The sequence below is a fragment of the Sycon ciliatum genome, chromosome 4 (genome assembly GCF_964019385.1).
Source record: "Sycon ciliatum chromosome 4, ocSycCili1.1, whole genome shotgun sequence".
Lineage (NCBI taxonomy): Eukaryota > Metazoa > Porifera > Calcarea > Leucosolenida > Sycettidae > Sycon > Sycon ciliatum.
In genome coordinates this window covers 16,033,703-16,045,961 of record NC_088646.1, presented here as the reverse complement: position 1 = coordinate 16,045,961, position 12,259 = coordinate 16,033,703, and the positions used below count along the sequence as shown (strand labels likewise).

The 12,259-nt window shown below is 46.7% G+C and overlaps 2 protein-coding genes across 2 annotated transcripts in view; one reads left to right on the top strand and one right to left on the bottom strand.

The window, feature by feature from the left end:
• The window catches only part of LOC135814669 (phosphorylase b kinase regulatory subunit beta-like), a 41,821-nt gene extending 31,542 nt beyond the window's left edge, over positions 1-10,279 (top strand). Inside the window, exons 25-35 of the mRNA XM_065327830.1 lie at positions 1,032-1,122; positions 2,911-2,979; positions 3,916-3,975; positions 5,162-5,235; positions 5,605-5,665; positions 6,682-6,761; positions 7,011-7,078; positions 7,584-7,645; positions 7,897-8,079; positions 8,353-8,412; positions 9,627-10,279. Of these exons, the coding sequence (XP_065183902.1) occupies positions 1,032-1,122; positions 2,911-2,979; positions 3,916-3,975; positions 5,162-5,235; positions 5,605-5,665; positions 6,682-6,761; positions 7,011-7,078; positions 7,584-7,645; positions 7,897-8,079; positions 8,353-8,412; positions 9,627-9,770 (952 nt within the window). The 3' untranslated portion in view covers positions 9,771-10,279. The remainder of the gene's footprint in view (positions 1-1,031; positions 1,123-2,910; positions 2,980-3,915; positions 3,976-5,161; positions 5,236-5,604; positions 5,666-6,681; positions 6,762-7,010; positions 7,079-7,583; positions 7,646-7,896; positions 8,080-8,352; positions 8,413-9,626) is intronic.
• LOC135814683 (solute carrier family 25 member 3-like) lies at positions 10,198-11,739 on the bottom strand. The gene has a single exon (XM_065327850.1). It carries the CDS (start codon positions 11,633-11,635, stop codon positions 10,601-10,603), a length of 1,035 nt encoding a protein of 344 aa, XP_065183922.1. The 5' UTR covers positions 11,636-11,739; the 3' UTR covers positions 10,198-10,600.
• Between the last annotated feature and the right edge of the window lie 520 nt (positions 11,740-12,259).

Here is a 12,259-nt window from a genome sequence, read left to right as displayed (position 1 = left end):
AGTGTGTGCATACGGGAATGTGTACGGGGCTAAAAGGGCTCGTACAACAGTAGTGAGGGAAAAACCCAGGTGTACCTCCCCAATGGCGAAATGGCATCATGTGAGCATGGCAAAGCACATCATAGCAAAGTTGGAAAAAGCAAGATCAATATGCGCAGTAATGAAGAGTGGGTTTCATGGACGCTTCCAACTCCGAGTTTCTTGCAAAAGCACTCATCAGACAACTTCATTCCGACCTCACAACAAATTTCTTGACTGTCCATCGCTTGATGACTGTTCAGTTATTGCTCCATCTTTGATGTTGAGCACCTTTTTGCAGCTGTGGGACCAGATCTTATTCTGAGTGTCAAATTTACACTGTGGGGGAGAGGGCTTTAATTTTCATTGGCTCTCAGAGACAGGGGCACTATTCAAGGCAGGGGTACTATTCAAGAGAGGGCTCTACTGTAATGAAGTGAGTATGGTACTGGATCACAGCCGGGGCCCATGTGGAGGGGGGGGGGGGGGGGGTTGGAGGTCATTGCCGGGGTGTGGGCGTTCATGCACCAAGAGATGCTTTTTTTAGTTACCTGCCACCCGAGGTGGAACTGACCTGTTCTTATGCCGGTATGCGGGATCCAAAGATGATAATGGGCCAGTATGAATATTGCAGCACTTTTTTCTTCTGGCACGATGTATTTCCTACCGTATTCAGTTAATGCAGCATCCTGGGATTTTTACATGCTTGGGTTTCCACCTCTGTTAGCTTGAACAGGTGCTGTATTGCCTTGGCAGCTACCTCCGCATCCCAGCCCTTTCCCCTTTCCCATTACAATGCTGTTTGTGTGTACATGCGCACTTGTGTCTATGTGTGTACGTGTGTGTGCCTGTGCGGAGTATGTGCATGCTTTCGTGCATGTGTGTGCTTGCATGTGTGTTTATGTGTGTTTTGTGCATGCGTGTGTGTGGGTGGGTACGCACTCATGTATACATGTATACATGTGTGTGTGTGTGTGTCCACGTGTGCGTTCATGTCGTGATTGTGGGTTCAGGTACAGTATTCGCATCGGTGCCAGTTTGCTGGGCAAGACCGTTGATAGCTTAGCACCATCCATTACACTGATGGTAGCTGTCAACCGACAGGTGAGTCTTGTGACTACACATATACTCTACACTGTACTATCCTGTGTAGCACACTGCACTAGTATACTACATGTATCTCTTGTAGAACACTGCACACTGTACACTGTACACTGCACACTGTACACTGCACACTGTACACTGTACACTGTACACTGTACACTGCACACTGTACACTGCACACTGTACACTGTACACTGTACACTGTACACTGCACACTGTACACTGTACACTGTACACTGTACACTGCACACTGTACACTGTACACTGTACACTGTACACTGCACACTGTACACTGCACACTGTACACTGTACACTGTACACTGTACACTGCACACTGTACACTGTACACTGCACACTGTACACTGTACACTGTACACTGCACACTGTACACTGCACACTGTACACTGCACACTGTACACTGCACACTGTACACTGTACACTGTACACTGTACACTGCACACTGTACACTGCACACTGTACACTGCACACTGTACACTGTACACTGCACACTGTACACTGCACACTGTACACTGTACACTGCACACTGTACACTGCACACTGTACACTGTACACTGTACACTGTACACTGTACACTGCACACTGTACACTGTACACTGCACACTGTACACTGCACACTGTACACTGTACACTGCACACTGTACACTGTACACTGTACACTGTACACTGCACACTGTACACTGCACACTGTACACTGCACACTGTACACTGTACACTGTACACTGTACACTGCACACTGTACACTGTACACTGTACACTGTACACTGTACACTGTACACTGTACACTGTACACTGTACACTGCACACTGTACACTGTACACTGTACACTGCACACTGTACACTGTACACTGTACACTGTACACTGTACACTGTACACTGTACACTGTACACTGTACACTGTACACTGTACACTGTACACTGCACACTGTACTATCTCTTGTAGAACACTGAACACTGCACTCTCGTGTAGCACACCTGATTTCTATTCGAGTAGTTGTTACTGCTCTAGCACTAACGCTGCACTATTTGTGTATGTACTTGTTGGTTTGATTAGTCTGGTCTTGGTACGTTAATATTCCGCTGTAGAAACTTACACTACATCCAGTAATCATGTACAGTTTAGCTTTGCCTGGGGATGCACATGGTTTACTATTTATTCATCCAAAGCTAGCACCCTATCATTTTGGTGTCTGCAATGTACACAGTGGTACATACATCAAAAACAATCGCACACCCCACATAGTATTGCCCATGCAATCTTTCCTTACCACGCTTGAGGATGAAGCGCATCTAAGGATAAGGAGGTAGAGATTCAGCCAGGTGTTTACAATTTCAGGACAGATACTCGTAAACCATGGCAAAGTGTATGGAGAAGTAGGTCCAAACCAGGGAGAAAGGACTCAAAAGAATACAGACAACAAAACTTGGTACATTGCTTTACACTGCAAATCAAGAAGAGTAAATGAAATGCTGTAGCCAATGTGCCTACTCGCCGTACCTCAACATTTACGAGCAGTAAAAAAAAAAGTATGTCATGAAGAACAGAAAGGCATAGTCAATTCCTACGTCAGCCAACAGGAAATAAAACATTTCTCGACCTTGTCGGGATGCTTTCTCTTCCTTTCCTTTCTCCATGTACTGCTGTTGTACACCGTGAGGTACCAGTCCCAACCTAGATTGTTTCCTCCTGACTCAAGAAATCAATTCACCCATCGTCTATCTGTTTGCTTTTATTTGTGTATGTGTCTCTGTCTCTCCACCATGCACTAGGTTTGTATTGGTGTTGTTGGTCATGAGGAACGTGTCATTTCAGAGCCACTACCACCAGCTGAGATACAGGTAGGTGGTGTAGATCATCTTGAACCATACTCCATGCATGTACTGCTAGTATGCATTATCTACGATTGAACATGCACCATCTACAGTTGAAGGGTTTCAGATCGAAGAAAATAACAGTGAAAACAGGCTTTGAATCATAGTGTGTGAGTGCCACCACGTTAGTTTTCGCCTAGATGCCTGTTTAAAAGTGCCATGAGCCTGTCATGCAGCTTGACCTGTTAGCACCTTTTGCGGCGGGCTGAGTTTTGCTGGATACAGCCTGGTATGCGATCAGCACAAGCTGTGAGCTGTGCACGTGTACAGGTGGCCGGCCAATAGCCAGCAGCTTCTCAGCAAGGAGAGCACTGGAATAGAGGTTGTCGACAAAAAAGCGGCCAACCTCCGCAGCACCTGCTGTGGTCAAAGGCAAACCGAAAAGACCAGGTGTAGCCCGTGTCCACATCGCATAGTGCACATTGGAGTTTTGTTATTCTTCTATTAATAGGACATGCATGTGCAGAACAAACAGATTGGGGTGCTCTAACTTCAAAATTGGATGTTCTAAATGTTAGGTATAAAGGCAAAAGACCAGGCTAGGTGAACAGAAATTCTTGGCTGGTACAGAGAAGCAGTTCCTTATTGGATGGTGCTTGCGCAGTGTTTGTGCAGCTAACACCGAAAAATTATGAAATTACAGTACTTTCTACCTGACTACGGGGCCAACTACTGTACCGAATACGAAACTGTTACCCCACAACAGTAGCCTCTTGATCGTGTTGTGTGTGTGTGTGTGTGTGTATGTGTGTATGTGTGTGTGTGTGTGTCTGTGTCTGTGTCTGTGTGTGTCTGTGCCTGTGCGCCGTGTCCGTGTGTATGTGTGTGTGTGTATGTGTGTGTGTGTGTGTGTATGTGTGTGTGTGTGTATGTGTGTGTGTGTGTGTTAACTGCTGAATGCAGACTGTTCTGTTCAACAGTGTACGTCCACATCAAGTAGCTGATGCATCTCTACAGCAAGAAGTAAGCATTATAATTTATGATGTCACTTTCTAGTTTCCACCAGTATACTATACCGAAAATGATCATGCATACGTGTAGGCTGTATGGAACCATTGTACATATCCCCACGTGGCTGATTTTTTCCTCTTGTACTCGCTAGATGCGGTACTTGCAACTGACCGCCCAGTGAATGCCAATAGCCAGTGATCCTATTTGAACACTAAGTGCTAGCAGCAGGGCTGGCTGGCAGAGTTGAACACCAGACCCTCACCATGGGTAGGGATCTCAGCGCGTGCAGTGCGCAGGGTGTTTGCGCATACATTGCGTCATCGAGTTTTGAGTGCAGCTCGCGGACACAGCAGAAAAATGGCGACGGTCGATTTTCGACACTAGGGGACGCGGTGGACACTAGCGGAATCGTCATCTTCATCGTCGCTCGAACATACTTTGTAATTCCCGCCGCGAGGACAGCGTGGCCAAGGCGATATTGCCCCGGTCGATTTTCCTATAATTTGCCATGCGGCAAGAACCCACTTCAGAGAGGATTCAGTCAAAAATTCAGACGTTTTCTCCGGTTAGATTGTCCTAACTTCGATTTTCAGTGCATCAGCCATCGCGAACATCGCCGCCATTATTACTCGGAGAGAAGACATCGCGCTCAGTAGAAGAGGTGTTCACGCTGCGTCCAAGAGTGAAAGATTGTGCTCTTTGACCCTCCATAGTTCCTCTGAGAGAGTGTCTGGGAGATAGGTAGCTTGGAGATGGCCGTAGAACGTGCTTTCCTGGACGCAATATTCAGCCATTTCTACTGTCTTCTTCAACTTGATTTATTTCGAAAAAAATGTTCTTTTCCACGATTTCTGCACTGGACGCGTTTGGGGTCGAAAATCTCACCTGCGCAGACCGGCTGCGCAGTTCACGCGCTGAGATCCCTACCATGGGTGCTTGTCCACACAGTTACGACACGTGCATATGCACACACCCGCATTAGCATCTGGTATACCATTGCGCTTAGAAATACGCTACTGGATGCCTGGTCTTTATTTGAAAGTTGATTACCGCTCCTATCCACAGCTCTGTATTTTCTTCTGCCTCTTCATTGAATGCTGGTCCTGTGGTTATGCAGCATCGTCTTCAATAAGCCTTCAACTAGGTTCTCTTCCTCTTCATCATCATCTGTTGCTGCTGCTGCTTCTTTTTTGTACAGCTGGTGATCTTCTTGGGAGGTTTTGTCTCAGGTCAGCCCAGCTTATTTGAAGGAATGCAGCGTATTCACCTTGGGTAAGCTATCCTTGATTCACCTTGGGTAAGCTATCCTTGCTTGCGTATCATCATCATCAGTTGCAGGATGTTCACAATGTACATGTACTTTTGATTGTCTATGAACTCGAATCTGTGAATCTACCTCTCGGCTGCTCTGATATCATCCCTTGTGGAACACCTCTTCCTCGTTGTGTTGCTATAACGTACCGCTGTAGTAACCTGATTGCTTGTCTGTTGTCACAACTATTCGCCTGGCCGTGTTCTGATACGATTACTTGCCAGGTCCATAGAGTAGAAGAAGGAGGTCACGCCTGGAACTGTATATTGTTGCTGCTGTGGCTGCTGTTGCCGGTGGTGGTAATGGTGTGTGTGTTATGGTTCCTGCAGTTGGCTAACGCAAGCAATGAGTGACGAATTGAAGATGCCTGGTAGTGAATACCATGTCAATGTAAGTTGTTGTTGTTGTTGTTGTTGTTGTTGTTGTTGTTGTTGTTGTTGTTGTTGTTGTTGTTGTTGTTGTTGTTGTTGTTGTTGTTGTTGTTGCTGCTGTTGCTGCTGTTGCTGCTGTTGCTGTTGTTGCTGCTGTTGCTGTTGTTGTTTCAAATCTTTATTCTCACGTTGTTGTTGTTGTTGTTGTTGTTGTTGTTGTTGTCGTTGTTGTCGCTGTTGTTGCTGTTGTATTTTATTATGTTTAACTGGGGCAATCCCCACGGGATGCCATAGGTTAGGCTGTCATCACACTGCGTTACAAAGCGCTGCGTCTACGTCCACGTAAGGAGTTTTTGGTCGGTTGTCATGATGATCCGTGTACGGGGTGAAAACGGGAGCAGAGGAAACGGGAAACGTAGACGTGGAAGGGAGAGGGGGGGGGGGGGGGGGGTATACAACTTTTTTTTTAACTAAAACGGGTGAACATGCGTATCTCACCCAGTCTTTTCCCGCAGCGACCTTGTACGTGCGTTTGAATTTTCAAAATTTCTCCAAAAATGTGGCCGCGTGTACGGGTCAAGAACTGTGCCTGTGTGATGATATGACCGCCCGTTTTGGATTTTTCACCATGGGCGTAGACGTAAACGGGAGTCAGAGAAAGTAGTGTGACGATGGCCTGAGCGAGCGAAAGAGATTGAATGAAGAAAAAAACCGGAGGCTGCATACTGTTCCATTATGTGATCCAAAAGAGGCTGGGTAGAAGGCTGTAAAAATGGTAGAAGTAAGGTTGTCTGCGACTTGGTTCCAGTGACCGTTGGAAGCCGCAAAGTCATGCCATAGACTGTGTAATTGCAAGGTTAGATGAGTTTCATCTGTTCTGAAAGCAGCACACGTGAGAGTGATGGTTTTTAAGAAGAGCTTTCGAGTGTCAGGTTAAAGAATGTGTGTGAGTGAATTTGTATTTTATGTTTTGATTCATTCTAGCTAACTGCACTGGATTCGTGTATGTGCTGTGTACTGTTGATGTGTATGTAGAGTATTTATCAGCTATCACCCAGTCAAATCAAGCAGCTCCTGCTGGAAGTACTGAGTAGCCGGTATCAGAATCCTGAGAGGTCAGTTTCAAGATAGTTATTATTCTGTGTATTCGGCATACTTCTGTAAGACTGTAACAGTGTGGTTATATGTTTGCTTCAATGCGCTTGTCCTACATTGTATAATCGCTTTTCTTGTTTGTGTGTGTGTTTTGTCAGTTGTAGCCAAATTATCCTATAGACTGCACTGCCTGCTGTGCAGCAGCTGCAAGCGTTCTTAAGTTGAAAGTGGTGTATACTATTTGTTTGTGTTCTGCACATCACCATCAGGACTTGGCTGCAGCAGCGGCGTCGTGAAGGTTCTCTTAACCGGGTACCTTCTCACTTCTATGAAAAAGGTAAGCGTTCTAGCCATGTTACTACTGCACTGGATAGGATGTATCTAGTGTAGTTTGTTTTTGTTGAGAATTGACCATCTTCAATCATCCTGTGCGGTGCCACATCGCCAGGCACCGAAGCTTGGATAAGTAAAACATGTGGTGTAACTGGTGTCACGAAGTTTCACATGAGGAATCCCATTTCACGTTATCTTGACTCGCTGTCGAGTCAGGCCTGTTGTGAATGTGTCTCACCTCATCCCCTTGCTTCAAGTAGTTTTATGCGGGCAATGTTAGCCTTGTTTACAAGTCCAAGTTGTTCCTAAACTAAAATACATCCTGAGCGCTGCTGCATCCTGTTGAAGACCAGTAGCAACTGTAGGAAAATCAAATGTATGTACTCTCTAGGCTTTGATCTGTCAATGCATAGCACCACTCTAGGCTTTGATCTGTCAATGTGTATCACCACGCGTCATGTGAACTTCTCTTTTCATTTCTGCTCCGTATGTTTGTGTGTATATTGCAGTTTTGCAGGTTCTTTTGCAAAGTCAAGGCGGCCTCAGTCTCTACAAGTATCACTTGCCGCAGGTGGGTGCAGTCCTTCTTCATCAATTACAGTTTGATAATTTACGAAGGTGGTTGTGTAGCATGGTGTCTGGCGTGGCATGGTATCTGTCACTATCTGGTGTGGCATGGTATCTGTCACTATCTGGTGTGGCATGGTGTCTGGCGGAGATAGTGGTGGTCTGTACGTGCAGTGAGTTCTCATTATGTTATAATCCGGACAGCTGTAATATGGCGGTTTTGTTTTGTTTGTTTTTCCTATGATGTATGCGTAGGAACCGCTCGTCCAAGACAACAAACCGCAGGACAAGTCGTTCATTCTGTGTGTAGAGGAGCTGCTCAGTCAGTCACCGTGTCCCGAGTACCGGCAGCTGATTGTGGAGTTGCTGGGAGTGCTTGCATCGCTGTTCGAGCGTAACTCCGAAGTGAATGCCACTGAAACACTGTCCTTGGACAAGGTTGGTTGTACATTGGTTGCATGCATGTATGTACATGAATGGTAGTGTGTATTATTCAACTATTTTGTACTTTTACCTATGAAAAAAAGGTAGCAGGGTGATTTACTTACCAGCTACATTGTATGTAGCTGAGCTAACCGTAGTGTTGCTTCAAGGTTTGTTCTCCTGATTGTCACCTATCCTCACCTGGCAGCATTCTTTCAGGGCCACTGGATAGCAATCTGTGTTTTGCTCATTACTTTTTATTTTGTTCGTTTTTCTTCTTCTTGCTAGCTGTTGATGAAGGCTGTGTCAATGTACGCAACTGATAATGACCTGGATACGGAGTCTATGGTAAGAACTAAACAAGTGGGATGGTGACTCTAGGGCAGTATTCTGAATTCCTGTGTTACGCCGGGCTGCACGACACTGTACTGCTTGGTAGAAAATGCTGCGCTAATTACGGTGCTATGGTTGAGCAGTGTAGTCAAGCAACAGGATCGGTTGCAGAGCTGTGGTATTTTCATGCAGATGCTGGACCAAGCAGCTGAGGCCTGCAGTACATACTGTAAAAGCAGAAATTTTCGGTGGTGTTTTATTTTCGGTAACTTCGGTGCCGACAATTTTTACCGATAATAAAACGCACCGAAAATTTCGGTACAACCGATACTGTATACATGTAGTACTAGTACACCTACCTGGAGAACGGGTTTTACCGAAAATTTCCCTCTACCGAACCGCCGATTTTGGAGAATACCGAAAATATTACACCACCGAAAATTTCTGCTTTTACAGTATACAGTCCTGCTCAATGAAATCCAATCGAGCAAGGAAGTTTTGTGCTTTGCACCTTTTCCCAGCCCAGTGTTTGCGGGTCCAGGGCTGCGTAACACCCGACGCGTACTTGAGTGACTCGATCGGATTTCATTGAGCAGTGCTGTACTATAGGTGATGGCATATGACTATATGTACACAAGACTGTGATGGGGTTGATTTACCCGGCATGCACTGTGGCTCCACTTTGGACCCTCCTGCACTGAACATCCCTCTTTACTCACAGTATTGCATAATGCTGCACTAAACCTTGCTTGATAACGCTATCTACCTCTCTGCAGACTACATGTTTGCTGCCAGTACAGTCGTTATATTCATGTCTAGTACTGTTGTGGAGATGGAAATCCAGTCGATTGACCGGGGCCGGAACCCTCAGCGCGTAGAGAACAGTGCACACTAGTATGTCATGTTGATCCGATGTAATGCGACCAGCGCGCTGCAGCGCATAATAGTCATGCATGATGTGTGTACTGCTTACCTCCGGCCGCATGGCCAGCGCCCTGCGACCGCTAGACGTGCGACCAGATTTTTAACCGCACACATCCGTTTTCCACCAAAATATCCGGATAGGTGAGGGAACCGGATAATCGAACACACATACTGTATGTATGCATGGCATATGCTGTAAATCGGTAACCAACTATTTTCTTCCGGATGGCGAGGGACCCGGATAAAAGAGGACCGGATAAGAGAGGTCTGACTGTATTATGTTCACACACTCTTTATGTGCTCAGAAAAACGAAGCGCTGACCCTGGCCTTCGCCCAGTCCTATCCACACGGCAATCAAGGCACGACGGCCTACCTGCTACGTGCATCAGTCGACCACTTGCTGCACAGTGACGTGGATTTCGATGCAAACAAATGTATCATAAGCTAATCGCCGAGCTTGCAGGGCTTGCTGCTGGTTGTGCTGCAGGCTAGTGCTAGTGCCACATCATGCAGTGTGCAATCACACGCACAGCGTTCCTTTGCTTCTCCAAATTTGTATTGAGACAGGTCTGCATGCTGCCTTACAGCAGTTGAGCCGTGATATTTTTTTTCATAAAATGAAAATCCCACACCTTGTTCAAAAAATAATTAATTCATAAGAAGAAACACCCACATGACAAGCCCCACCGCCACTGGCAGCATACTGATACTGTAAACTAGTCCTCCGCTTCAGTGATTCTGTAGAGCCCCATTGTTTGTTTGGTTTTTTACTAACTTTTTAGCAATACTTGTCTTGTCCCCAGTTTTATACCCGATGACTACTTTGCACCAACCACTATGTTTCAATTTATTTTCGTCGTCGACACACTCTAGGATCTAGGAACGCGTGAAGATTTTTTAAAAACATGAAATCCACGTCATTCTCACAACCCGTGAAACAAAAAACCAAAAAATCCATACCACTAGTTAAAACTAGGCTGTTCGCAACCCTTGTGGTGATATTTTATCTTGACAGAACAAACAGCGTCTAGGAATAGAGTGAGCGTGGTGTGTGCGTGTGCATGTCCAGTAATCACACGCATACATGCACGCACTCACGCACATCTCATAAAATAGTTGGCGCATGGGATGGAAATTAAATATTGGAAGAATAAGAGGAGGCCTATGCTGCATAAAAGGAGAGAAGAAAAGAGAAACCAATGGATTTTCCTAATGGGACTCGTCCGTCACTAGAAATGAGGAGTGGAGTCGGTCAACTCGCGTGCAGTATCCGCAAGTTTATGCTTGTTCCTGCTTGCGCTTGAGGCTCTCGGGCATGGAGGGCGGTGGTGGACGTGGCAAGCGGAATGTGATCTTGACCGTGTCGTAGATGAACCACTGTAGAGCGGTGAGCGTACCGATCATGATGATACGCGGCCCAAGGCCCTTCCAGAGGCCGGCCATGCCCAGCTCCTTTGCCGCCTGGACAGCTGTGGAGCCCTTGGCCGAGTTCAGCTTGGACACAACAGTATCGGCGGGATGCGACACCACCGCACAGAACACACCGGCAATGTATCCAGCCGCAAACGTAACCACCAGCTGCTCCGACTTTGAGCACTGTGCGCGCGGCTTGGGTACAACATACTTGTACAGAGCCTCCACCGTGCGCTCAAAGCAAGCAAACTTCATCATTGTGTAGGGGATCTGGCGAAGCCAGAGCGGGGGCAAGCCCTTGTAGAATCCGCCCAGACCTTCCTGGTTCCAGATCTTGGGTACACCTTCACGTAACGTGTTTGCCCAACCTGGCTTAGTCTGGATTCTGACCTTGACAGCCTCCATTGGTGCAAGAGCGATATCAGCGAAGAACTCGGCACTAGCTGATGCAGCTAGGTAGAGACTCGTGCGCCATAAATACGTCTTCTCCTCACCCAACATGTTAGAGTAGACGCTCTTGAATACTTCGTAGAATCCAAACTTGCACAGTCCTTGCATACTGTATCCAATAAACGTTGGAGCCCATCCTTTGGCCAGGCCACGAGCTCCTTCCTCGGCCAACGTGATCTGGAACCCTTTGATTGTGCCACTGTATTTGGCCGGGTCGACCTGGACACGGCATTTTACCAGATCCAACGGCACCACAGCAGTGTGGGTCAAACCACAGCTCAGCACACCACCAAAGCCGCACAGGGCAAAATATTTGGCGGAACCGTACTCGCAGCTATACTGACCCGACGAAGCCGACGCAGCGGCTAGAGAACGGCTGGGGGCATTCTTCGGAAGAGCTGGGTTGTGGAAAGGGTTGGAACGGGCAAGATCACTAAACGCGGAGAACATCTTTGCTGAAGGTAAATCCGCGGCTACTTCTAAACACAAGCTTCACTCTTCAAAATCTGACAAAGGAAAAAATATGCTCGCCCACACTTCAAGGGTCATTCTGCAACATTCAGCTCCGATCGTTCCTTTCCCGTCTTTGCTTGGTTTCACGGCGCAGTGGCGCTACTCCGCTAGCACTAGTACTAGTAGTAGTAGTAGTGGTAAGTACAAGTGGTATCCATGCAAGCGACAGGCATTGCGTAACACTGCATGCACTGTACTGGCCGGGCAGCAACTGCACGTGCAGGTTACGATGGCATCAACCAATCAAGTGGGTTGGGGAGAGAAATGCGTGCACGCTGACTGCATACAAGAGCCCGAAGTACGACTTCTTCGAAGAAAAGAAGAACGACAAAATAACAGAACACACTCGGATCCGCAGAGATCTTGCCTCAGCTGCCAGGCTATGTCAGGTTTCGATCTTGTCAACGGTCGGGCCTTGCACATAATCATTGTGATTGCAAAGTATTTTCACAGCATGAAAATTGTTACAACTCATTACACTGTTTTGGATAGGCAGTAGTGACCTGATTTCCAGTCGATTTTGTTGCCATTGGATAGCGTCCGAGGACACTCACACGAAGT

Excerpts from the sequence above, each read along its gene's own strand:
- LOC135814683 (XM_065327850.1), bottom strand. The coding sequence starts at position 11,635 with ATGTTCTCCGCGTTTAGTGATCTTGCCCGTTCCAACCCTTTCCACAAC.